Below are 27,644 nucleotides of genomic sequence, written 5' to 3'. Positions count from 1 at the left end.
GCAAATACGGTGTGACAAAAAGTATTGTAACAACCGCCATTTTATTCTCTAGGGAGTTAGAAAAAAATATATAATGTTTAGGGGTTCAAAGTAATTTTCTAGCAAAAAAAAAAACTCGTAAACACCAAATCTCAGAAAGAGATTAAGTGGTTAGTGTGGCATGAGCCAACGGTTCTTAACATATGTGTATCTGCACAAAATCTATGTCAAAGATAAGTGGATTTACTTTAAGTTATTGTTCTAAAAAGAAGACATACAGTTATGCTGGGCTCTGGACTCTGCAATATCTGTTTGGTGTCCATGACGACCATGCCCCTTTGACATCAGCGGGACAAAATAAAGATGGCAACACAAAGTGATACAATGGTTCTTGTCCCCATCATCCAAAAAAATTGACCATGGGGCCCATGAGATAGAGTCAAAATGCTTTCTATGTCTCCTGGGTACGCTGTAGGGTTGAAGGTGTGGGGGGGGCGCATATATACAGTATGTAAATGTTTATTCTTAGGTTATACAGTTATGTGCACATATGTACGTAATGACACTTCCAAAAAAATTATTGAATTGTATATAGTAAAATAAAGAGATGCATACATACAAATTGAAAAAAAAAACATGCACATGGATAGACAGAGATAAAGGGATACAACTTATTTGAAGCTTTGAACGTGCTAAAAAAATCCTTTAGCAGTCCAACTGCTTGCTAATATCTAACCTCACTTTAATATCTACATAAGACTGACCAGCATTCTAAAACCCAACCCTAGGCCTACAACTGCACAGCTGATACTCAAACTTAATAATTAGATATTTGCTTGAAGCCTGTTAACACTTTAATATGTCCTTGGGGACCAAAAACATTTACATTTCTGTGGCTACTGAGGGATTAAACCCAAGAATAACTGAATGATATGTATGACATTGGAAAGAGCATATAATTAAATAGAAAAGATTTTTTCTATTTTACAAGTCAGGTATTAGTCTTTTATGATAGGTGAAAATTAAAATCTGAACAATGTATTAGAGAAAGTATGATGTACACTTAAAGCTTCCCTTCATTTAATGTGAAATGTAGCTCTAAATGGTTCTAATAAGGCAGGCTGAAGGACATCTAGCGTAAGACCTTTGTTATATTTTAAACTTGCTTTAAATATATTTATTCAGGTTAGATGTTTGCAATACAAAACAAAGAGCTTGAAATTTCACAGACAATACATAGTATAGGCCTCACCTAGAAATGTAGTGTTTGGAATAAAAAGGGACCTATGAAGCTATGGAAGTAAACTGATAATTGTAAATAAATTTACAAAGAATTATTTACAGTTCTAACTTTCCCAGTTTTAATTTTTATTAAACCTACAGCTTTAACCTGTGCATCAGTCCTTTCCCTTGATCTGAACCAAATGAAAAATGTTGTGGGAGTATTAATAGCAGTGGACCACCACAGCTGTCCACAATATTCTGCTGCATGCACAATTTGTAGAAGCTTGCTAGAACGCATTCCCTTTAACTAGGTAGACATAAAAGAAGGATGCTTTTTAGCACAACATATTAAGGGCTCATTCACTTTAATGTACTGTGTTGGCTCAAATGCGTAAACATGCATTTTGTTAGGGGAGTACATTCATTTTTTTGTTAATGAGCCCTAAAAGGCATACTCTTACCATGCGTCAGGTCACACAGATCATGAACAACTCTGCCATAAAATATGATCAATGATCAATGATCAATGATAAACCATTATGTTTGTCATGGCTATTTTCCTGTATATCATAATCGGATTGAAATAAGATAACATAATAAAATAAAATTGTATTGCGCTGTCACATAATTGGTGCTTAAATCTCCATAAATGACGTGATAAGTAAAATTAATAAATTAAAGTCCAAAATAAAAGAAAAATTATTTAGGTGTCCAGAGAAGAGTCCATAAACGTGATACACAACCAAGTGCAAATATCCTTTGTTTCTTAATAGGTGCAACACCCAGTGATCCCCCTATAGGAAATCAGGGCAAATATATCCTCTTACCGGATGCCTAGACCTATCAAGGTCTGTACTCAGTGAGCTTGACCTCTAAGGCCGCGTACACACGATCGTTCCATCCGATGAGAATGGTCCGAATGAACCGATGAACCTGACTGATGGTCCGTCGCGCCTACACACCATCGGTTAAAAAAATGATTGTGTCAGAACGCGGTGACGTAAAACACGACGTGCTGAAAAAAAACAAAGTTCAATGCTTCCAAGCATGCGTCGACTTGATTCTGAGCATGCGCAGGTTTTTAACCGATGCTTTTGCATACTAACGATCGGTTTTGACCTATCGGTTAGGTGTCCATCGGTTCAATTTTAAAGCAAGTTCTAATTTTTTTGAACGAAGGTTAAAGAACCTATGGGGCCTACACGATCAGTTTGGACTGATGAAAGCGGTCCTTCAGACCGTTCTCCTCTGGCGATCCTATCGTGTGTACGCGGCCTAAGGATCTGGTAAGAGGATATATTTGCCCTGATTTCCTATGGGGAGCACTGGGTGTTGCACCTATTAAGAACCGTAAGACATTCCCACTTATTTCAGTAAAACGTTTATAGAAACTTCTCTGGACACTTGAATAATTTGAATTGTGTAGATCCAAATGCTTCACACTTGTAATGTACAGTAAATGTAGAACACAATACTGATTTGACTAACTGCTAGGAAGACCTTAATGCGAATGCATACATTTGTTATTTAATTTTTTTTATATTAATGATAAATGCAAATTTAGAAAAATTTGTTTCAAACAAAATACTCAAAGGCTTTAATGTGTCAGCGATATCACCAATGGTTACTGTAATGCCATGGAGAGATATGTGAATTTGATATCTGAGATGAGGAAAGGAGTATTAACTGAGAAGAGCACTGTGTACAAAGGCTAGCAGAACCACTATCACTAGGGATATACAAACACTGCTAATTACACATGCATCAGCATGCTCAATGTCATGAATTAATGAGTCATGAATTGGAGCCCAGGGAGTCACTAAGCTTTCTAATTTGGAGCATTCATCTCTACCAGCTTCATTGTCAATAATGAAAGAAATCAGACAACTCAAACAACACTTCTATAGAAAAAAATATCACAACAGAAATAAAACTTGAAAGGCCACTTTAAAATTACACTAATTAAAGAAAGCAGTTTCATATTAATTTGAAATAGGAGCTACAGACAAATGGTCATCTAATGAGACCACTTCTCCCAGAATTGAACATAGAAATTATTCACAGCAGGCTCACTCATCAACAGCATGATGTTTTTCTGTATGCTGAAATTTACCATGGCATGAATTTTGCATGAATTTATTTTGAATCAACATGCTCATACATATTTTCACTTGGAAACTACCTGTGTTGTGCTGCATTCTGTTTGCCTGGCACACTATATTTAGAAAAGCTTTAAAAGGGTGATTACACATAATGTAGAAAGATTTGCGGTCAGTGTTTATGTGACCTTCTTTTTACTTTTGTGTATGTATCTATATTGACACTACATTCAGGCATTTCTTTTGCTTTTATTTTCTTGCTTTTGCTCTTTTTCTTTAATGTTATCTCTTTTGTATATAGTGAATGATCTATCATTATAATTAAGTGGGCATTGGGCATGTCACATACTCCTCTATAAAGTAAATAATAATTAGTAAGTAAATTTTATTGTGCTCCCACATAACGAAAGTCTAGAGACTATTTTTAAAGAAAATATATGTTTACATTCCCTGAACTTAAAGAGGAACTGCGATCTGCTTACATAATCTGTAATAAAAACATATTTGCTATTCTGAAGCTTTCCTCCAACCACTTTGCATATTATTTATATAAACTGGCCCAGATTCAGTAAGCAATTGCGCCTGCGTAACCATAGTTACGCAGCGCAATTGCTGACTTGCGCCGGCATAACGAGTTCTCCTGATTCAGAGAACTCGTTACGCCGACTGCAGCCTAAAATCTGCGTGGCATAAGGCTCTTATGCCACGCAGATTTTAGGCTGCATTCTTGCGATGACCGCTAGGGGGCGTTCCCATTGTGGTCAGCGTATAGTATGCAAATTGCATACTTACGCCGATTCACAATGTTGCGCGCCCCCTGCGTACGCAAGTTACGTCGTTTCCGTACGGCGTGTTTAGCATTGGCTGCCCCTGCTATTAGAAGGGGCAGCCTTACGCTAAACTATACCCGGCGTTCCCGCGTCGCGACGTTCGAATTTTACGTCATTTGCGTAAGTGAATCGTGAATGGCGCTGGACGCCATTCACGTTCACTTTAAGCAAATGACGTCCTTGCGACGTCATTTGCCGCAATGCACGTCAAGAAAGTTTCCCGACGGAGCATGCGCTCTACGCTCGGCGCGGGAGCGCGCCTAATTAAAATGATTCCCGCCCCCGGCGGGATCATTTACATTGCGCGCGCTTACGCCGGGCAATTTTGCCGGCGCGCCCTCGCAATTTACGGAGCTACTGCTCCGTGAATCGAGGGCAGCGCAAAATATTTGCGGGGGCGCAGGGAAAAATCGTTGCCCTGCGCCTCCGCAAATAGAGCGCAATTCTTTCTGAATCCGGGCCACTGTGATTCTGTACTTGCCACAAATGTTACTGGAATCTCCCTCCGAGTCTGGCTGCAACCATTTTAACTGTGGGCAGCTAAAGCGACTGCCTCTTCACTTCCTGGATTTACACAGACACACAGAAGCACACCTCCAGCTCTTCAGCTCTCATTGGCCTTTTTTATGACTCAACCCCCCCCCCCCTCCTGGAAAACTTTCACGAGAGTGAAAGAGAGCTGTGCATGATGTCATAAACCTGAGCTTTTTATCAGACAAGAAACAGAAAGTGGGCTGTATAATGATTTACTGGCAGAAAAATTTTACTATCCAAAAGGTAAAACAAGGACAGAAGATTTAAAGATGGAAAGATGAAAAAATGAGTGAATTTCCGCTTTAATAACTACATAAAGGCAGGGTTTTGTTTGTAAGTAAAACTATCTTTGCTTCTTAAAGCAGCCAATCAATTTCTGCCTTTACGTGTCTGTAGAACAGACTAGAGAACAAAGGGGAAAAGATTGTTAAATGTTATGCTTAACACTGATACCCTTTCTGCATTTTCCAAATAGAAGATGTAGAATAATTACAGGTATAAACATACCCTCTCTTCCATGGTTTCCTAAAGATGCAATGCAGTTGATTTACTAAAGGCAAATAGACTGTTTATTTTGCAAGATAATTTTGCCTTAGCTTAGGGACGGCAGTGAAAATTGACTTTGCAAGGAATACCAAGTAATGTACAAAAAAAACAAAACAATTTTGATTGCTCACGATTGGATGAGGGAAGTCAGCTTAGATGTACCTCATACAATAAGCTATGTGAAAATTCCCTTGCGAAGTGAACAATCTATTTGCTTTTAGTATATCAACCCAAATGTGTGAATTAGAAGCCATCCATAATTAAGGTTACTAATGTCAAAGAACAGCAGCATGTGTGAATACACTTGTAATTGTGGAGGACTGTAATGTCCAAGCTGAACCATAAGGTTGGCCAGGATGATCCTGAGCAGAAGGACACCACCAAGGTGTGTCTCAAATTCTCCAGTTAAAGTCTGTGGGAAAAATTGTATGACCTCACTCTATCCAAATGCATTTTGCATTTCGAATTTTGCCTCACAGCCAGATTAGCAACTAGAATGACAATGGACCAGTCACTAGTCACCAGCCACTCTTACAGCTGACCTAAAAGGAATATCAATAAAAAAAAAAAAGGAATTTTTAAAAAAACTTACACGTTCTCCTTTTGGACCTCTGTCACCTGGTCGTCCTGGGGCTCCCTGAAATGTAGAAAGAATAATTTATTGAAAGGATTTTGGAAAAATATAAAAATCGAAGATTGCAACAGAAATGTTATTGTTTGTTCGCTGAAGTTATTACAAGCAATGAAATTAAACATGACTCACCAGTGAACCGGGTAATCCATCATTTCCGTTTCTTCCCTAGAAATGATATATGGAATTTTAGTCATTGAATTGCATTGCATAGCCGCACATGAGTTTTAGATCATCAGTTCTCCTTCCTCATCAAGCTTTGAAAAAGCACACACTGTGTACCCAGGAAGGGTGATTATAGCAGCTATTCATCAAAGTCTTGAAGTTACAAAACTGATAGAAAACATGCTCAGCAAACAAGAATTCATCTTTATTTTTTGCTAGGTAATAATTCAATTAGTGTTACTTTATTTAGCCAAAAGGAAAAGAAAACAGGTGGGGAAAATAAATGCATCGACTTGCTACAATATTTACCATTGATCTAAATAACTGTATAGATTACAAAACTTCAGAAACCCCTTAACTAATACATTTCTGTAATTGAGACTGTAATGCACAAAGACACATTTTATTCATTTTTTTTCATTGTGGAAAAAAGTCACAGTATTGAGAAGCACTAGGAGTAGCCATAGCTAGTAGTAAGAATGTTAGTAATAGTATGTAGGCAGGTGCGGTTTATTTGATCTATTTACACCTTTCCCCAAAAAGAATCTACCGTTTACCTTTTTTGACTAAAATTGCTGCTATTGGAGTCTGAAATTCATTACCATGCTGAATGAACCAGACACAATAAGGATATAAACCAGAGCAATGCAAATCTTTTTTGTTTACACATAGCAAATAAAGCTCAGCGGTATAACACAAATTGGCCAAACAGTTGAAAAAAATTACTTAAGAAAAAATAAGAGATACAATTTGCACAGTCAGTCATAGTCGAACTATAAATTCCCTCCAAAGTCAAAGGTTCAGTTCTTAATGAAGATTATACATTACGGGCTCCTGCCCACCATATAGACAAATTACGGTAGAGTGTGGCAACTCTCATTCTGGGACAACGTCATATAACAGCGCCTAATCTGGCTGTGATCATGCGCCCGAGGGGACACTCAGCACAGTGACCGTGCCGTGTCCCTGGATAATTGCGCAATCCCGGCAGCGGCTCTTTACCCATGTGATCGGCTGTGTCCAATCACATGTAAACAAGGAGATGCCGTTTATCTTCTCTCCTCGCCTCACACTGACAGAGTGTGAGGAGAGGAGAGACGATCAGCGGCATCTGTTCACAGGGGAGACTTGTATAGGTAATCAGAGCACTAATCATCAGTGCCCTGATTACAATGCAGCCCCCAACAGTACCCATAAGTGCAGCCTCATTAGCGTACATCAGTGAAAGAGAAACGTATTACTTATTTACAAAAAAAATAGAAAAAAAATAAGAAAAAAAAATTTTTTTTGTTCATTTTTTTTTTGTTGAAAAAATAAAGAACCAGCAGTGATTAAATGCCACCAAAAGAAAGCTATATTTGTGGGAAGAAAATTATAAAAAAATTATTTGGGTACAGTTTTTTATGACCGCGTAATTGTCATTGAAAGTGCGACAGCACTGGAAGCTGAAAATTGGCTTGTTTGGGAAGGGGTGAAATTTCCCATTATTAAAAGTGGTTAAAAGTTAAAAAAAAAAAAAATGTACAACCATTGGACGACCCACTGCTTCTTCATCATTACCCCACCAGTAATCAGATCACTGGGTAACAGGGGGCAACTCTGACATGTGACAAAGAACCCTGCTTCTTTACCAAGATGGACCACCGGCACACAGACACAGTAAGGAACAAGGCATGGTAAATTACCTACCGCAAAAAGATCAGCTGCAGGGAGCCCACAGACAATACTAGTAATTTGTTTTCTTTTTTTGGGCATAGCTTCCACTGTACAGGTCCTCTTTAAGCACCATTTTCTATGCAGCTTGTATTTTTGCTTACTTGCAACTTATGCATGCCCAAATATAACAGTAGATCAGTATGAAATACAAGTGCAATCCTGCCTTCTGTTCTAGGATATCATCATAAATACCTTGTAAAAATATAGCTTTTAGGTTTGCATTATATTATTTGAAAGCAGTATACCATTTAAAACCTATATGCCTCTTCCCTGTGGTGTACTCTGATAGTAGTAAGCTATAGCAGCTGCTAACTTTGTCACTACAACGTTCTTGGCAAAAAGGGAGCAGTGCCAAATTCTTCTACATGTAGCCCCACTATGAGTCTGAGCAGACAGCTGATTCCACTGGGAGCACTGAGAACAATGTGTGCTATAGGGATCTTTATATATGAACAACATAATCTCTGCATGTACATCCTCTGAAACTGTTTAGCCAAGTCAGTCAGTAGTTCTATCCCTGGAGGTGTATTATCCTTTGGCAGACTAGGCCTTTTCTGACACTTTTTGTTTGCATATATTTTTTAAAGCAGAGGCCTTTAGAAAATAAATTGGTGGGTTTTGCAATTTTTTATGTATCACAGTATTTGCGCAGTGGATTTACAAACAAATTTGTGGGGAAAAATACATTTTAATTTTAATACAAAAAAATGCAATATATATAACCCAATTTTTGGTAAAGGATGATGTTATGGTGAGTTCAACTATAAGACCCCAAATCCCTCCACTGCCCTTGAAAGCTTTCAAAACACCAAGATTGGTGTTTTTGAATACTTTTGATTTAAAAAAAATGGTGCTGTTGACATAAAACCGCAAGTGATGTCATGTCATCACTTCCGGGTGACCATAGTGGTCACCCGATTAAAGCCAATCCTGGATTTGTAGGGGTCTCTGACTAGCCAGCGGATGTGCTGTCTGGTAGCTCGGGTCCCGTGGTGGAATAGGAGAGTCCGAGCATGCCTTGGAAGGTTCTGGGAAGGGGGACATTCACTCCTGCTGCTTTTAATAGCAATTGAGTGGCTACTTAGCTTCTCTGATTGCTACTACTGTACAAGGGAGCCGACCGTCGACTCTAAATACAGTACCTGGTGCAGCTGCAGGCATCACCCCCGTACAACCACTTGAAGTCAAATTACATACTAGGTACGTGATTTGGCGGCAAGTGGTTATAGTAGATGCACAGGAAAAAATAAATAAAAATAACTTAATACTATTATATAGCATCTTAAAAGATAAGTATGGCTTTTCTGATCATATGGTACTTACATAGTTAAACATACAGGTGATAATCATCAAAAGAAAGCAATGCTTGAAATATATCACCCTGTGTGTAATGAATCTATACAACATATGAGTCACTTTTTAAATGGAATTACTTTAGTTAATTAACTTTTTGAAGATATTCACATTTTTTTAGATGTACCTATACATACGGTAGTTACATACCTAATTAGTTTGGTTAAAAAAAAAGACACAAGTCCATCTAGTTCAACCAATAAAATGGGGAAAAAAATATTTATACGATCCTATATACACAATCCTTTATGCACAGTTGATCCAGAGGAAGTCAAAAAACCAAGCAAAGCATGATCCAATTTGCTCCAACAGGGGAAACAATTCCTTACCGATTCCTCAAGAGGCAATCCGATATTCCCTGGATCAACTTTAACTATAAATGTTAATATCCAGTTATATTATGTATATTTAAGAAATAATTTTTTTAAGCAATCTCCTGAGCTGGACAGAGTCATCTTGAGGGAGTCTATTCAACATTTTCACAGTTCTTACTGTGAAGAAACCTTTCCATATTTGAAGATGAAATACATCTCTTTTCCTCCAAATGTAAAGTGTGTCCCCTTGTCCTCTGTGGTGATCTTAAAGTGAATAACTGTACACCAAATTCACTATATGGAACCCTTATGTATTTATACATGTCCCCTTTTCGCAAATCTTAGCGATATAGCAAGGGCAATAATTCTATCACTAGACCTCCTCTAACTTAACCTGGTAACTTGTAAAAAAAAATTAAAGCATAGAGACGTTTAAGTACTATAGTTTGGCGTCATTCCACAAGTGTGTGCAAGTTTAAAGCATGACATGTTAGGTATCTATTTACTCGGTGTAATATTTTTTATAGTTTGCCCAAAAAAAAATCTTATACATTGTTTTTTGTTTGCATTAAAATTAATTACAGTCTATTTTCTCTAAAAAAAATTGTGTTTAAAAAATTGCTGCGCAAATACAGTGTGACGAAAAAAATGCAGCAACCACCTTTTTATTCTCTAGGGTCTCCGCTATATATATACACACACACACAATTTGCTGTCCCCTCAAAATAACTCAACACACAGCCATTAATGTCTAAACTGCTGGCAACAAAAGCAAATAAACCCCTAAGTGAAAATGTCCAAATTGGGCACAATTAGCCATTTTCCCTCCAAGGTGTCACGTGACTCGTTGTGATACAAGGTCTCAGGTGTGAATGGGGAGCAGGTGTGTTAAATTTGGTGTTATCGCTCTCACGCTCTCATACTGGTTACTGGAAGTGCTCTCTGAGGATCTAAAAAATAGTTGATGCTCTACATAAAGATGGCCTAGGCTATAAAAAGATTTCCAAGTCCCTGAAACTGAGCTGCAGCAAAGGAGCCAAGAACAAACAGCGTTTTAACAGGACAGGTTCCACTCAGAACAGACCTCGCCATGGTCGACCAAAGAAGTTGAATGCACATGCTCAGTGTCATATCCAGAGGTTGTCTGAAATAGACGTATGAGTACTGCCAGCATTGCTGCAGAGGTTGAAGGGGTAGGGGGTCAGCCCGTCAATGCTCAGACCATATGCTGTACACTGCATAAAATTGGTCTGCATGGCTGTCATCCCAGAAGGAAGCCTCTTCTAAAGATGATGCACAAGAAAGCCCACAAACCGTTTGCTGAAGACTAAGGACATAAATTACTGGAACCATGTCCTGTGGTCTGATGAGACCAAGATAAACTTATTTGGTTCAGATGGTGTCAAGCATGTATGGTGGTAACCAGGTGAGGAGTACAAAGACAAGTGTGTCTTGCCTACAGTCAAGCATGGTAGTAGGAGTGTCATGGTCTGGGGCTGCATGAGTGCTCCTGGCACTGGGGAGCTACAGTTCACTGAGGGAACCATGAATGCCAACAATACTGAAGCAGAGCATTATCCACTCCTTTCGGAGACTGGGCCGCAGGGCAGTATTCCAACATAATGACAACCAATAACACACCTCCAAGACTACCACTGCCTTGCTAAAAAAGCTAAGGGTAAAGGTGATGGACTGGCCAAGCATGTCTCCAGACCTAAACCCTATTGAGCATCCTCAATAGGGATGAGCCGAAAACCCCCCCGTTTGGTTCACACCAGAACCTTCGAACGGACCGAACATTCGCGCGAACATTTAGAACCCCATTGACGTCAATGGGACTCGAACGCTCAAATTCAAAAGTGCTCATTTTAAAGCCTAATATGCAAGTTATTGTCGGAAAACGGGTTTGGGGACCCGGGTCTTGCCCCAGGGAACATGTATCAATAGAAAAAAAAGTTTTAAAAACGGTTGTTTTTTCTGGAGCAGCGATTTTAATGATGCTTAACCACTTAAGACCCGGACCAAAATGCAGGTAAAGGACCCAGCCAGTTTTTGCGATTCGGCACTGCGTTGCTTTAACTGACAATTGCGCTGTCTTGCGACATGGCTCCCAAACAAAACTGGCATCCATTTTTTCCCACAAATAGAGCTTTCTTTTGGTGGTTTTTGATCACCTCTGTGGTTTGTATTTTTTGCGCTATAAACAAAAATAGAGCGACAATTTTGAAAAAAATGCAATATTTTTTACTTTTTGCTATAATAAATATCCCCCAAAAATATATATATATATAAAAAAAAAATTTTCCTCAGTTTAGGCCGATATGTATTCTTCTTTCTATTTTTGGTAAAAAAAAAATCACAATAAGCGTTTAGCGATTACTATAAGAAAAAAGTATTTTAAGGATGCTTGCGGCTTTAATGTAATGTTTGGTCCCTGCAATATGGATGAAAATCACTGAGAAAAATAGCATGGGTTTCCCCACCCCCTCCCCCCAGGTCATTACAAGCCCCTTCGGCCCTATATACTTTGAACAGCAGTATACAGGCGGTGCAAACAAGACAGGGACTGTAGGTTTGTCGTCAAGTAGAATCTGTTTGTAATTTTCAACTGGTACTTCTTTAAAGTGTAGCTTCAGACATAAAATCATCCCCTGTAATATTTGTTTTGCTGTCTGTGTGCATCTGTTCAGAAGATTGCACCTCACTTTCTGTCCCAATGACAAATGATTTTTTGAGATTTTTTTTTTTTTTTGTGAAACAAGGATTGTGATAAATTATCAGTGGACAGGAGACACCTTTTACAGAAGAGAATTTCCCTTTCTATGGGTAGATTTCCTCTCACTTCCTGTTGTCTCCTTCCGTTTGCAAGTAGGAGTTGTTTGAAAGTTGGATGTTTGAAAGTAGGGGCCTGCCGTATATACTCTGCAGAAATTTGGGCCCTAGGTGTTGGTGTTGCCACAACACCGTAAGCCCTCACAGTTCGTCTTGGTGGGCGCTGGAATGCCCTGCTGTGAAATATTAGTTTAAGAATTGTAATTACATGCCCCTGTTGAACAGGGGCAGAACAATTGGGCCTTAGGCATTGGTGCTGCAGCCACAACACTGCAACCCCTCACAGATACTCTAGTTGGAGTGCAGCAATGAGCCCGCTGCAAAGTATTGCATCAAAAATTTTAATTACACGCCCCTGTTAAACAGGGGCAGAAAAATTGGGCCTTAGCCACTGGTGGCGGTGCCCAGAACCAACAATGTTCTTACAAGCCATCAGCAAGATCCTTGAGGAGGAAATTGATATTCACTCAGCATAACAGGATAGTCACTCAGCATCAGCATAGGCAGTCTTGAAGGGATCTGACATTTAAAAAATAAATACTCAGTTACATCAGCATCAGGTGCTTGGTAGCTGGTGGTGATCCAAGCCTGATTCATTTTTATGAAGGTCAGTCGATCGACCGAGTCGGTGGAGAGGCACACCCTGTGATCAGTTACAAAGCCTCCAGCAGCACTGAATGTGCGTTCTGAAAGAACGCTGGATGCAGGACAAGCCAGTAGCTCAATTGCGTACTGTGCAAGCTTTGGCCAGTGATCCATCCTCAAGACCCAGTAAGCCAGAGGATTTTTGGTGAGAAAGGTGTCCAAGTCTGATCTTGCCCCTAGGTATTCCTGCACCATGTAAAACAGACACTGGCGATGGTTGCTGGAACCGGTCATACCTTGGGGCTGCGGACTAAAAAATTGTCTGGACGCATCGTTCAGACGGCCACCTTCTCCACCGCTCCTTCTGTGACTGACTGAAGCCTCAGCAACACGTTGTCCAGGACCAGAATTTTGTAACCCTCCAGTCTCTGGGAACGTGTTGCACAGACCTTTCTGCAAGGCCTCCCGAAGATGTTTCATCTTCTGCTCCCTCTGGGTAACGTGGATCAAGGAGAGTTGCCAGCCAGTAATGATCCCTCTCCTTGATAGCACGAATACAAGGATCCTTCCGCAGGCTTTGCAGGATCAGGGAGGCCATGCAGCGTAGGTTTGCTGAGGCATTCGGTGTGGAGTCCTCTGGGTCACTGAGGACGACATGATCCACAGCCACCTCATTCCAGCCACGTACAAGTCCATGGGTTCCTTGGGACTGTAATTGATCCCTTGAAGACTGCTGCTAATGCTGAGTGTTAGGCTCCACCTCCATGCTGACACAATCCTCCTCCTCCTCCTCCTCGTTCTGTGTTATAGGCAGGCAAGCAGGAACACTGTCTGGATAAAGGGGGCCTTGAGAAATAAGGAAGTCCTCCTCTTCCTCCCTCTGTTCTGTCTCAAGGGCCCTGTCCATTATTTCATGCAGCATGTGCTCCAACATGTGAATAAGAGGGACAGTCTCACTGATGCATGCACTGTCACTGCTCACCATCCTCGTGGCCTCCTAAAATGGTGACAGGACAGTGCATGCATCCCTGATCAAGGCCCACTGGCGTGGGGAAAAAAACAAGCTCACCTGACCCAGTTCTGCTGCCATATTGGCACAGATACTCATTGATGGTCCTCTGCTGTGTGTGCAGCCGCTGCAGCATGGCCAACGTAAAGTTCCACCTGGTGGGCATGTCACAGATTAGGCGGTTCTAGGGCAGGTTGTATTCTCTTTGGAGGTCTGCCAGCCGAGCACTGGCATTATATGACCGTCGGAAATGCACACAGACTTTCCTGGCCTGCTTCAGGACATCCAGTAAGCCCGGGTACCTGCCCAAGAACCGCTGCACCACCAAATTAAGCACATGAGCAAAACATGGCACATCTGTAAGTTGTCTCTGTTGCAGGGCAGAGAGGAGGTTGGATGGTATTGTCGCAAACCACCATTCCTGGCTTAAGCTGGCGTGGCGTCAACCACCTCTGAGCCTGCCCCTGCAGAGCTGACAGAACCTCTGCCCCAGTGAGGCTCCCGTCTCCCAAGCACACCAGCTCAAGCACCGCATGGCATCTCTTTGCCTGCGTATACCCCCTTGAACGCCTACGGAGCACCGCTGGTTCCGAGGACACATCAGCACAGGAAGAGGCCACAGAGGAAGAAGAGGAGGGGGTGGAGGAGAGAGGTGTGTCACAACCAGTAGTAGCATTTTGAAGGCGTGGTGGCGGAACAACCTCCAACACACTGTACCATATCTTGCGTCCTTCCAAGCTGCCAGCAGAGTCACCCAATGCGCCGTGAAAGATAGGCAACGTCCCTGCCCATGCCTGCTGGACCATGAGTCAGCAGTAATATGCACCTTACCACTGACCGCCCTGTCCAGCGAGGCATGGACATTGCCTTCCACATGGCGGTAGAGAGCCTGAATCGCCTTCTGTGAGAAAAAGTGGCGTTTGGGAACTTGCCACTGAGGTACCGCACATTCCACAAACTCACCGAAGGGGGCAGAATCTACCAACTGAAAAGGCAGCAGTTGATGTGCTAGCAATTTAGCTAAGCTAGCATTCAACCGCTGGGCATGTGGATGGCTGGGAGAGAAATTATGTTGGCGCTGCAGCAGCTGGGGCAGGGAAATTTGCCTGGTATAATCTGCCATCGGTGTACCGATAGTAGATTGCCCGCATGTACTAGGCTGTGACACACCTAATTCTACACATTCAGTCCTATCAGTGCAGGCTTCAGAGAGGACTGAGTGTATAGTGGGGTTGGAGATACAAGCTGATGAAGGGCAAGGGGAGGTCCGCTTTGTTCTTTGGTGTGGGTCTTTGAGGTACGCTTGCCAACGAACTGCATGGCAGGTCGACATATGTCTGGTCAAGCATGTGGTGCCCAAGCGGGTGATGTTTTGGCCACGCGAGATACATATGTTGCAAATAGCAGCAGTGCGATCTGATGCACTCGTCTCAAAAAAGGCCCACACCAAAGAACTTTTGGAATAACGCTGAGACACAGCAGTGCCCTGCACATGGGTAGCTCTGCGTTGTGATGCAGTCGGTGTGCTGCCCTTAAGCTGGCCCCTGGAGGGCATCCTGCCTCGTTAGAGATGTGCCTGTGCCTCATCCTCCCCCTCCTCTCTCCTATCAGGCACCCACGCAGAGTCAGTGACCTCATCATCCCCTCCCTCCTCATCACTGTAGAAAACCTGGCAGTATGCTGCAGCTGGGGGAACATGACTGCCAGATTGCTGTCCTTCTTGGGCACCCCCTCTCTCTGGGCTCACATTACTGCCTTCCTCTGTGTACCATCATCGGAGTCTTCAAAACGCTGCGCATCCTCATGCAGCATGTACCCAACACTGTGGTCAAATAGTTCGGGGGACTCCTCAGGAGGACATAATGGGGCTAGGGAAGGAGTGATGCCATTGAGCAGAGTGAAGAGGACTCCTTGGCAGCTACTTTGCCAGACAAAGTACCCTGAGCCTGGGTGAGAGAGGATGAGGAGGATGAGGACGGCTTGGTCATCCACTCTACCAAGTCTTCGGCATGTTGCGGCTCAACACGGCCAGCTGCCGAAAACAAGGACCATGTGCTGATGAAGATGCACGGTGTCCATGACCAGCACTGTTGCCTCTAGACGCAGAGCCTGCTTGCCCTTGTGACTCTCTGCCTCTCCTTGTTGTCCTTCCAGACATACTAATGGCCTGCAGAGGACAAAGGCAGTACACACACCTCGTAGCTTTAGGTGAAAACAGCAGAGGACATGGGCAGTACACACCAAGTAGCTTTAGGTGCAAACTACAGAGGACACGGACAGTACACACCAAGTAGCTTTAGGTGCAAACTACAGAGGATACGGACAGTACACACCAAGTACCTTTAGGTGCAAACTACAAAGGACACGTGCAGTACACACCAAGTACCTTTCGGTGCAAACTACAGAGCACACGTGCAGTACACACCAAGTAGCTTTAGGTGCAAACTACAGAGGACATGTGCAGTACACACCAAGTAGCTTTAGGTGCAAACTACAGAGGACACGTGCAGTACACACCAAGTAGCTTTAGGTGCAAACTACAGAGCACACGTGCAGTACACACCAAGTAGCTTTAGGTGCAAACTACAGAGCACACGTGCAGTACACACTAAGTACCTTTAGGTGCAAACTACAGAGCACACGGCCAGTACACACCAAGTAGCTTTAGGTGCAAACTACAGAGGACACAGACAATACACCACGTGAGAATACTGCAGCTAGCACAATCAACTGCCTGCCAATAAATTAGGAAGAACTGATCTAGCTAAACTATACAGTGTATAAATATATGTACAACACCTGGGATGTATATATATATATATATATATATATATATATATATATATATATATATATATATATATATACTCTACACACTGTAACTTTAACTGACTAGCCTGCCTGCTCTATCTACCTAGAAAAAAAAAGACACTCTCTCTCAGACAGATCTCTAACCACCGCCGCAACAAACTACACAAGGCCGACCTGCAGGCGGCCTTTTATAGTGTGGGGCGTGCACTAAACCCCCTGAGCCATAATTGGCCAAAGTCACCCTGGCTTTGGCGAATTATGGCTCTCCGTTTTTTGCAAGCTGTGATTGGCCAAGCATGCGGGTCATAGTGCATGCTTGGCCAATCATCAGCCAGCAATGCTGCAGTGAATTATGGGCCGTGTCGCGCCACTCGAATTTGGCACGAACGGCCCGTAACGTTTGTATTTCGACGAACGATCGAACATACGATGTTCGAGTCGAACATGGGTTCGACTCGAACACGAAGCTCATCCCTAATCCTCAAATGGAAGGTGGAGGAGTGCAAGGTCTCTAACATCCACCAGCTCTGTGATGTCATCATGGAGGAGTGTAAGAGAACTCCAGTGGCAACCTGTGTAGCTCTGGTGAACACCATGCCCAAGAGGGTTAAGGCAGTGCTGGAAAATAATGGTGGCCACACAAAATATTGACACTTTGGGCCCAATTTGAACATTTTCACTTAGGGGTGTACTCACTTTTGTTGCCAGTGGTTTAGCCATTAATGGCTGTGTTGAGTTATTTTGAGGGGACAGCAAATTGACACGGTTATACAAGCTGTACACTCACTACTTTACAATGTAGAAAAGTGTAATTTCTTCAGTGTTGTCACATGAAAAGATAATACAATATGTGAGGGATATACTCACTTTTATGAGAATATATATATATATATATATATATATATATATATATATATATATATATATATATATATATATATATATAAAAAAACTTGGGGGTTCTGGGTAATTTTCTAGCAAAAAAAATAGATTTTTACATGTAGGAGCGAAATGTCAGAATTGGTCTGGGTAGAAACTGTTTAAAAATATATTATACAGCATCTTAAAAGGTAAGTTTAGCCAAAGTTTTTTTAGTCATACAGTACTTCTCTTCTTGCTCTCAGGACTGCACTAGCTTTTGCTCTCCTGTGACCCAGAATCAGCGGACAGAGGGCTAAAGTCCACTGTTGGCTGACATCAAAGCATCACTCCAGGTTCTAGAAGGATCCTCTCAGATGTCTGATCGTCAGCTGGATTATCCTCTCAGTGCATGGCTAAGAGCCAGAGCCAGCTGTGCCCACCCCCTCCCCAGCTCGGCTCTCCAGTTAGCACCAATGCTGCAGCATAGAGGCAAGTATGTATCTTTTTGTTTGTTCTATTCTCATACTTCTCCTCAGTGACTGCCCATCCATGAGGGATGCACAGGCCCCACCCTCCTATCCATGCATCTGGCCCCCTAATCTACATGCGGGGCATATCCAAAGAACTTGCTGCTCCAGGCGAGACAGGAAGCCTAATGGTAACAGGGATGCCTGCCTACGATCAACACTGAAGAAATGGCTGCACTCCAAGATCAATCAAAATTCTTGTTTAATAAACGAACATCCCAAGTGTTACAAACAGTTCAAATGGTAGACATGTTTCACATACTAACAGGTGCGCTTATTCATTACAAAGATAAGTCAGCATTATTCTCCTTATATAAACCTATCCAATATAGCAACAGGTAATACAAATCATTAAATTGCAGACTACTTTCTAGTCACATGTGATTCACATAAACATTAATGAGAAAGAAAAAGACAGAGACATATAAACTTGCACATATTTGGATATCCATTCATAAATAAAATAATAGCGGTGATGAGGATGTGCCAATATAGATATATATATATATATATATATATATATATGCAGGGCGCTGGACGCATGGGTACCAATGGGTTTCTTTTTTTTTTTAAGCACAAGATATATGTGGACCAAACAAATGCTGCTTTATAATACAGCAATGTAATACAGGCGTAAGCACTCTAAGAAACGGGAGGAAAAAAAACCATGTGTACCGCCTACTTTATATGTAGTTACATCTGAGATTCAGACTCTTGTTTAATATCTTTTTGTCACAGTGTGCAGGTGCAATACTAATCACAACACTGTGCATACTGCTTTGCTTGCAACATGGCTTATATAAAGAAAATATGCTGCTGCAGAATAATACAGTATAATCAACAAAGTCTTCATCTTACTACTCTTCTAAAACACACAATTTTTTTTTTTAAATAGACAATTTTGTCATTTGAACATAGGCCATTTCTCTTTTCAAAAATGATTATTATGGAAACAACTACACTTGCTTACTTATCTAGATATTAATCTGTACTGACAGAAGCAAAGGACACTTCATTTCTAAACCCTTCTTGTGGACCTCTATTTATAACAGAAAGTGAAGGGCTAATGTGAAATTCTACCTTATGATGAACTGCATTAAACGTAATGTTCATTTGCTGCTATACAGCCACTAGATGGTAGTATTGGATATGTGAATAAAATTATCTTGCTTCTTAAAGCTCTGAAAATCTCCAAAAGCTAGAATACCGTGGAATCAAAGTTCATTGAAACTTTTGCCTATTAAATCATCAATTGATACGCTTGTGGGCTAAATAAGAAATGTAAGGTTTCTGAGTTTTATAGCTTTCAATAGTTAAGTGGCAAAGGCTTTGCTGCACCAGTGTTAAGCTCTCTACAATTTTGCAGCTGCAGAATTCAAAATATATAGTCTTACATTATAGATGCTGCATGCCTGCTAATGACCAGTAAGTAGCTGGCAATTGCTTCATTGATGTTTATATTTCTTTTTAATACTTGGATAACTTATTTGATCTGCATTTTTACAGTATACTAAGTAAAATTTTGAGCAAAATATTTTTTACAACTGACCTGCAACTTTTATAGTTTTCTAAAAAAAAAAAAAACCTGCTGTGAAATTTTTTACAAAACCCGCACTCTCCACGTAGCATCAACTACTAATAGACTTGAATGGTACAACTAAATTTGGATCTAATTATGGTGTTTGATAATTATGGTGTTTGAATTAATGCAAAAAAAGAAACGTCAAATTTAACACTAGTAATATTTTATTAACAGTGTCTTTTAACTAAACCCTACCTATGGCTGCTTTAGAAATGAAATTCCCTCAAACTCTAGGGAAACTCATAAAAAAAAGGAGTGACAGCAAGCAGGAGTGCTCTATTTATTGGTCAATCATGTAAATTGCTCTAAGACGGCCATCTGTGTATCTATAACCAGACTATTTTTTTTTTATGATAAAGTTTGGATGAGTTGTATTGCCATCTCTGTCCCCAGTGGACATATTCACCCCTCTCTCTTTGTCCACACAAAGCAGTGGATAAGCAAAAATAATATAGTTGTCACCAAGTGCTCAAAATTTTACCCTGATGCACCGGTTGTTGTGACAGCTGTCCAAGAGAACGCCACTAAATAGCAGCCACTGCTCAACCTGATAGTCCGTGTAGGTCCAGTGCAAGAGTGCAGTGCTTAGGAGGCTCCTGACAGCCATAGTAAAATATAGGGTTGTAAACCGACACACGCTGGTGGAATCACAATATTCCTTTATTTAGTACAAGATTAAAGTGATTGTAAAGGGATTAAAAAATAAACAAACATGTCTATACTTACCTCCTCCCCCACGGTGCTCCTGGCCTGTCCCCTAAGCCACTTCCCATAGGGGCAATCATGCGTGCTCACACCTGAGACCCGTTGCTGTGTCCATTGACACAGACAGCGGGACTCGGCCCTGCCCCCTGCTCCCTTGTCACTGGTTTTGATTGACAGCACTGGGAACCAATGGCTCCCAGTGCCCCCGAAAAGCCAGCGAGACCCAGAAGTGAGGGGAGAGAAAAGCTGCTGACGTGCACCACGCTGGATCGAATGAGGGTTCAGGTAAGTAAAAGGAATGCAAAACATGTTTAGGCTTTACAACCACTAAGTCAGCCAAGCCAAGTGTCTTTCCTTACTTACATGTTTCAGCCCTGTTTGGGCCTTATTCATAGCTGTCCAGAGGATTTTCCCTAACTTTTGAGAGATTTGGAGATAATATCTCAATTCGTGTTGTGCCTCTAGTAGATATACACACAATACAACAATAGATACAAACAGAAACAGACTTTTAGGTAGATTCAGAGAGATTGCCGCAACTTTGCGGCGGCGTAGCTTAGCGTGTTTAGGCTACGCCGCCGTAAGTTAGCGAGGCAAGTACTTGATTCTCAAAGTACTTGCCTGCTAAGTTACGGCGGGCGTAGCCTAAAGCGGGCGGGCGTAAGGGTGCCTAATTCAAATTTGTCTGAGGGGGCGTGTTTTATGGTAATGAGGCTTGACCTGACGTGATTGACGTTTTTTTTAACTGTGCATGCGCCAGGCGCCTACATTTCCCAATGTGCATTGCGGCACGGGCCTATTGATTTTGACGTGGACGTAAACAACGTGAATCCCTATTCACGGACGACTTACGCAAACGACGTAAAATTTTCGAATTTTGAAGCGGGAACGGCGGCCATACTTTAACATTGTCTACGCCACCTAGGGGGCAGCTTTAACTTTAGGCGGCCTATCTCTTAGGAAAACGGCGTAAATGTACTGCGGCGGCCGGGCGTACGTTTGTGAATAACCGTATCTACTGATTTACATATTCTACGCCGACCGCAATGGAAGCGCCACCTATCGGCCAGCCGAAATATTGCAACCTAAGATAGGACGGTGCAAGCCGTCGTATCCTAGATATGTTTAAGCGTATCTCTGTTTGAGAATACACTTAAACATAGGTCAGCACAGATTCTGAGTTATCTACTGATACGCCGGCCTAACTCTACCTGAATTTACCTATTTATCTTTATGTCAGCTTTGAAAATATAGCTAAAAAAAGTTCAAAAATATGCCACTGACATTATTCAATACACTAAATCATAAACTGTGTAGAATGTAAATTCTACTCTGTTAATTAAAGACAAGCAACGGGATTTGTACACATAACGCAAACTAATCTTTGTCTGCAAGATTTTATTTGCTAGTAAATGCATGCATTGATTGAAAGTACCAATATACTAGGCCAATTGGTAGACTCAATCAATAGCAAATTTGGACAATTCAGTTAACTGAGCTGGGATCAATATGGACATTTTTACTATTATGTGGCAGAAATGTAACAAGGCATAAGTGTAACAATCTAAGGAAAGATGTATTCTATACACAATGCGCTGCCATGACAATCACATTACTGCAAACATGTAAATGTCACAAAAGCAATACAGTGGAAAATCACAAAACTGTATGCTTTATCTAGAATGAGCTCAGGATGGGTTCTGTCATTAGACAAGTTCATTGAAATTTGCTACGCATATGCAAAGCACAACATGTCCTGACTGAGAGAAAATGGGAAGTAGGTGATGTAACTTCGTTCCCATCTGACACAATGTCAGATGGGATCTAAAAGAAGATTAGAGGGAAACAAACTGGGCAGCCGGCCAAATGTCTAGTGATGGAGCCGAGAGTGTTCACCTGACTCGTGACTGGAGGGAGCAAGTCTAGAAGAGGCCTGTGTAAATTAATGTCATTTCAGGGGACTTACCTCAGACATCATTTCAAAAAACAATAAGAGGACAATTTATCATAGTGTTGTGGCTGCAGAGCTGGGTAACACTGATAAAAAAAAGAACATCACTCTGCTGCTCGTGCTGTTTTCTTGCAATTTGTGCACCTGCTTCCCAGCTGGGAAAGTGCGTTGCTTTGTGCTGTCTAATTGAAATGTGATATTGATCTGTGCTTGGTGTAATAATGTTTTTTCATACTATACCTATACATGCAGCATACAATCTCTTGCTTGCCTGTTTTAACAGGAAAATAAATGACCCACACCAGCCAAGATGATGAGTAATGAAGCAGATCCAAAGCTGTTTCAAGGGGGGAGGTGAATTTCACAAAGTAAACACGCACATTAAATGGAATATTCAAATAAGAAAAAAGAAAATGGAAAGCATGGTGCAAAACAACTAATGTACAAGCAGGAGAATCCATCATGTTCTATAATACACTGGGAGAATGCAAGAAATGAGTGTAAACAAATTTTCGAAAAAAAATAAATATAGAAGATTATGCACATTAGACCGACTTAAAAGATACAGGAATTATTTATGTAAAGCATAATGTGTAATGTATCTTACATTATGTACTCTTATATGGAGGACATTGCTGTGTGTATATGTATATATATATATATATATATATATATATATATATATATATATATATATAAAATAGAAAAGGAAAGGAAAGATGACACAAGTATTGGGACATACACAATGTTATAAAGAAAAGGGCATGTTGTTAAAAACACTCATACATTGTAGATGAAAATAAGAATATTTCAAAAATTGTTCTCAAAGGTTATCAAAGGGAAATAAAATGATTCCGAGTTAAGTAGATGAGTTTAATAAGGTACTATAATGGCACTAGTGGCAGCTCCCTTAGGAGTGAAGCAGTCTCTGGAAAACAAAGTAAAAACAGCAAGGTGCGCCAGGCTAAGTGCAGTATTGGTAAAAAGGAATTTATTAAATTATCAGCCAATTGGCTACTCACATAATGTCTGTAAAAAACAGGCATATGATTCCAAAGAAAGTCCGTGGTCACTGGAGGAGTCTGGGACTGTATCCATAATAGTGTCCCAGCAGGCTGCAGCGATGTGACAGCAAGGAGATGGATATAGCCGGCCCGGTTCCTGCTTTGCGGTGTACAACCCAGCATGGAACCATATGCCTGTTTTAACTACTGTGTGTGTGTGTATATATATATATATATATATATATATATATATATATATATATATATATATATATATATATATATATATATATATATATATATATATATATATATATATATATATATAGTATGGGGTAGATTTAGGTAAGACTTACGCCGACGTATCTCGAGATGCGCTGCATAAGTGTAAATATGCGCCATCGTATCTATGTGCTGTGCCCACAGAACTAGATACGCCTGAAAATAGGCTTCTCCCGACCAACGTAAATTTTCTCCGCCGGCGGAGAGCGGGCGCATATTTACGCCGAACGTATCTGGCACACCCATTGATTTTGTATGCAAATATGCAAAAATACGCTGATTCACGAACATACGCGCGGTGCGCGTAAGTTGTACGCCTGGCCTAAAGTTACCCCTCATAAAGCAGGGGTAGCTTTGCACCAGACTTGCTCAAGTCAGCTGGAGAGCAGCTTCAGCAGCACCATTACGGACGAGCTGAGCAACCCCACTTGCAGGACAACACATGGCAGCCGTGGTGCTAGCACTACTAATGGGTCCACCGCCACGGAGGAGGGCACGGGAGAGGATGTACCGAACACGCATGAACGTCTTTGGCATGGGGGAATCTGAGGTGTATCACATCTTCAGATTCAGCCCTGAAGCCATCCAGCAAATAGCCACAACCCTGCATGATGACATCACCAGCAAGACATCGCTCACAAGCAGTGCAGCCACTGGTCAAGGTCCTGGCAACACTGCATTTCCTTGCCAGTGGATCTTTTCAGCGTACAAGTGGGGTTGTGGCTGGGATGTCACAATCCTCCATGAGCAGATGCGTGCACCAGGTTGTCCCCGTAATCCTCAGACGCATGTCCCACCACATCATCAAACCCACCCAGGAGCATCTGCGGCATTAGGCAATGGCGGATTTCTTCAGAATTGCAGGATTCCCACGCACCGTGGGGGCCATTGATTGCACACATGTGGCACTACGGCCCCCCAGTGACACAGAGCACATATACCGCAATTGAAAGCAGTGGCATGCCAAACACCCCGGGTCCAGCCACGACAGCTACATATACCGTCAAAGCAACATCCCAACAGAATTTAAACAAAACGTGTATGGGAACAGCTGGCTGGTTGGTGAGTGACATGGGTATCAGGCATGACTGTCCGCCCCCATGATGCACACATTACGAGGGGCACATGCACGGCTAACATCCTCCTGTCTTTTCCCTTCCAGGTGACGCGGCATATGCACTTGGGCCCCATCTCATGACTCCATTCCGGGTTCCAGAAACCAGAGGAGAACAAAAATACAATGATGCACACACACGTACCCGTGCAGTGGTGGAACACACCTTTGGCCTCCTGAAGTCCCGCTTCCGATGCCTGGATAAGTCCGGGGGGGACCCTGTTGTATTCCCCAAACTTTGTGTGCCAGATCATCGGTGCATTCTGCACAACTACGCCATGAAAAAGGGCCTGGAGATTGACCTACGTGATGACCTGACCCCAGAACCACACAGTCTCCCCCTAACCCAGGCTACCCCGTCTCTTGAGGGAACAGCAGTCAGGAGATGCCTCGTGGTAGGCATGTTTGCACGTTAAACACACACATTCATCATGGCACAAGGAGAATGCACGCATGCACACCACTGTGGTCCCTAGCACACACACCCCACATCACATTGGATTAGCCCAAGTCCTCCAAGCAGGACTTGCGAGCAGCAACACCACGTCAAGGCTCCAATTATGTTGCTGACCATTCATACTACATTCACACGACCGAGGGTGACACCCCTTTGCCGGAAGGAGTGTCACCCCCCCCACATTCACACACCAGTCACACTGTAGCCTGCACTACTGACTGTGTGCAGTATTAAAATAAAACAAAACGCTCCTCACCGGAGATAAAAAAAAAAATAAACTCCTCACCGGAGATAAAAAATAAATAAAACTCCTCACCGGAGATAAAAAATAAATAAAAGTCCTTACCGGAGATAAAAAAATAAAAAAGCTCCTCACCGGAGATAAAATAATTAAATAAAACTCATCACCGGAGATAAAATATAAATAAAACTCCTCACCGGAGATAACAAAAAAAAATTGCCCCGTCGTGGGCTTTGCCTGGTGCCCCGTCTTTGCCTCCTCACTTGCCTGGGGGCAACTTCAGGTGGGGGTGGGGCATCATCTGGAGACTCCTCCTCACTTCTCCCACTCCTGGCAGGTTCTGGCTGCCTGCCCTCCAACGCCACCGCTATGCGGGTGAGCACCGCGGTGGTCTCGGCGTGCATCCGCAGCTGGTGGGTGTTGTTGACGTTTAGTTGTTGCCTCAGGTGCCTCACCTCTGCCGTATTGGCCTTAACAGCCACTTTGAGGCTCTTTACCTCAGCCACCAGGCGGGAGGTCGACGCCTGCAGATCCCCAACACAGGTTGCCACTGCTGCGGAATTGGCACTGATATCCCCCAAAGACTCAGCGATCGTAGTTGAGGAGGCCAGGGTGTCTGCAACCCAATTAATGTCCCGTGCAACAGCCCCCACATGCTGGGTCTGGTGGGCCTGATCCCTCGCAAGGGTTTCCTGGATGGCCTCTGGAACCCCTCGTGTTTTTTTAGTGGCCTTGGGGCCGTGCATATGGGGAGGCCCTAGAGGAGCTTCCCCTGATGGAGGAGGAGGGTTGGGAGGGTTCACTGATGGGGGAGGAGGGTTGAGAGGTTTCAGGGATGGGGGAGGAGGGTTGAGAGGGTTCAGGGATGGGGGAGGAGGGTTGAGAGGGTTCAGGGATGGGGGAGGAGGGTTGAGAGGGTTCAGGGATGGGGCAGGAGGGTTGAGAGGGTTCAGGGATGCTGGGATTTTCTAGAAAAATGGCATCCTCCAGGTCCCCGTGCTCCTCCTCTACTTCCTCCAGGGGAGAGGTATGGGCACTCTCAACCCTGGATGGCGTGGGTAGCCCTGCAGCAGATGACGGCCCAGCTCCCTCCTGCACGTCTGTGGATGACACAAAACATTCACATGTTGGTGGACCCACACACTTGTCACATGTTCCCTTCCACCCCCTCACATGATACACACCGTATAGGAGATAAAACACACTTACCTGTCCTCAAGGCCTGGTGTCCAGAGTCGTACCCCTCCATGCCCTCCACCTGCTCATGCTGCAGGCACTGTGCGATTAACTCGTCCTCCGGTGTCAACCGCACAGTACAGGGTGGTCCTCCTCCTGTGCCCCTGGCATGACGTGCAATAGGACCCAGGTTTTCCCGGGCCTTCCTTTTAAGATCATTGATCTTTTTTTGAATGTCTTGGGTGGTCCTGGTGGCATTGCCCACGGCACTGACCTCCAAGCTGAGCTGTGTCAAGATCTCCGTTTTACAGGCCTTACTTGTCTGGTGACTGAGGGCACCATGGAGAAACTTGTCATTTTCAACTATGCCTGCAACAATAATTGCCCTCTCCTCCGGGCAATAGTTCCTCTTCCTCCGGGTATTTGCACCAGCCGACATTGCCTCGCAAAAGTACTTTCCCTATAGGGGGAGGGGAATAAGGACGTACTTTTGCGCTGGACGGGCACATGTCTGGGCGTATTTATAGGCTCGGCGTATCACAGGAAGTTTGGCCGGCGTAGTTGTGAGCATACGCACAGGGGAGCGATCATACATCCACTTCACTGCGCATGCTCTGTTCAGGATACGCCGGGCGTATATCACTACTTCACGTTCCGACCAACATTTGCATAAAGTCACACCCACTTACGCCGGCTTGCGCCGACGAAATTAAGTTACGCCGGCGCAATGTTAGGAGCAAGTGCATTGTGAATACTGTACTTGCCTCTCTGATATACGTCGGCGTATCGCAAATAAGATGCGCTACACCGGTATAAAGATGAGCCAATCTACCTGAATCTACCCCTATATATATATATATATATATATATATATATATATATATATATATATATATATATATACACACACACACATACATATATATATATATATACACTGTATATATATTAATTATACATTACTTTATGCCATTATAAGCTGTATGACAGTATGACATAAGTGGGAGATATGTTCTTATGAGGTAGTTGTGTCCATAGGGATTAGTGAAAATCACTCCAGGCATAATATTTTCACTGCATATAAACTTCTAAGGAGGTCTTTACCTGAGCTCTGTA

The 27,644-nt window shown here is 42.5% G+C and overlaps 1 protein-coding gene across 1 annotated transcript in view; it reads right to left on the bottom strand.

Annotated features, from left to right (window-relative positions):
• The window catches only part of LOC120935698 (collagen alpha-1(XIX) chain-like), a 127,736-nt gene that overhangs the window by 49,428 nt on the left and 50,664 nt on the right, over positions 1–27,644 (bottom strand). Inside the window, exons 8-9 of the mRNA XM_040347752.1 lie at positions 5,976–6,011; positions 5,805–5,849 (exon numbers count right to left, since the gene is read on the bottom strand). Coding sequence (XP_040203686.1) covers positions 5,805–5,849; positions 5,976–6,011 — 81 coding nt within the window. The remainder of the gene's footprint in view (positions 1–5,804; positions 5,850–5,975; positions 6,012–27,644) is intronic.

The sequence above is a fragment of the Rana temporaria genome, chromosome 4, assembly GCF_905171775.1.
Source record: "Rana temporaria chromosome 4, aRanTem1.1, whole genome shotgun sequence".
NCBI classification, from domain to species: domain Eukaryota; kingdom Metazoa; phylum Chordata; class Amphibia; order Anura; family Ranidae; genus Rana; species Rana temporaria.
The sequence above is the reverse complement of the archived record's forward strand: the minus strand, read 5'-3'. Positions and strand labels throughout refer to the sequence as shown.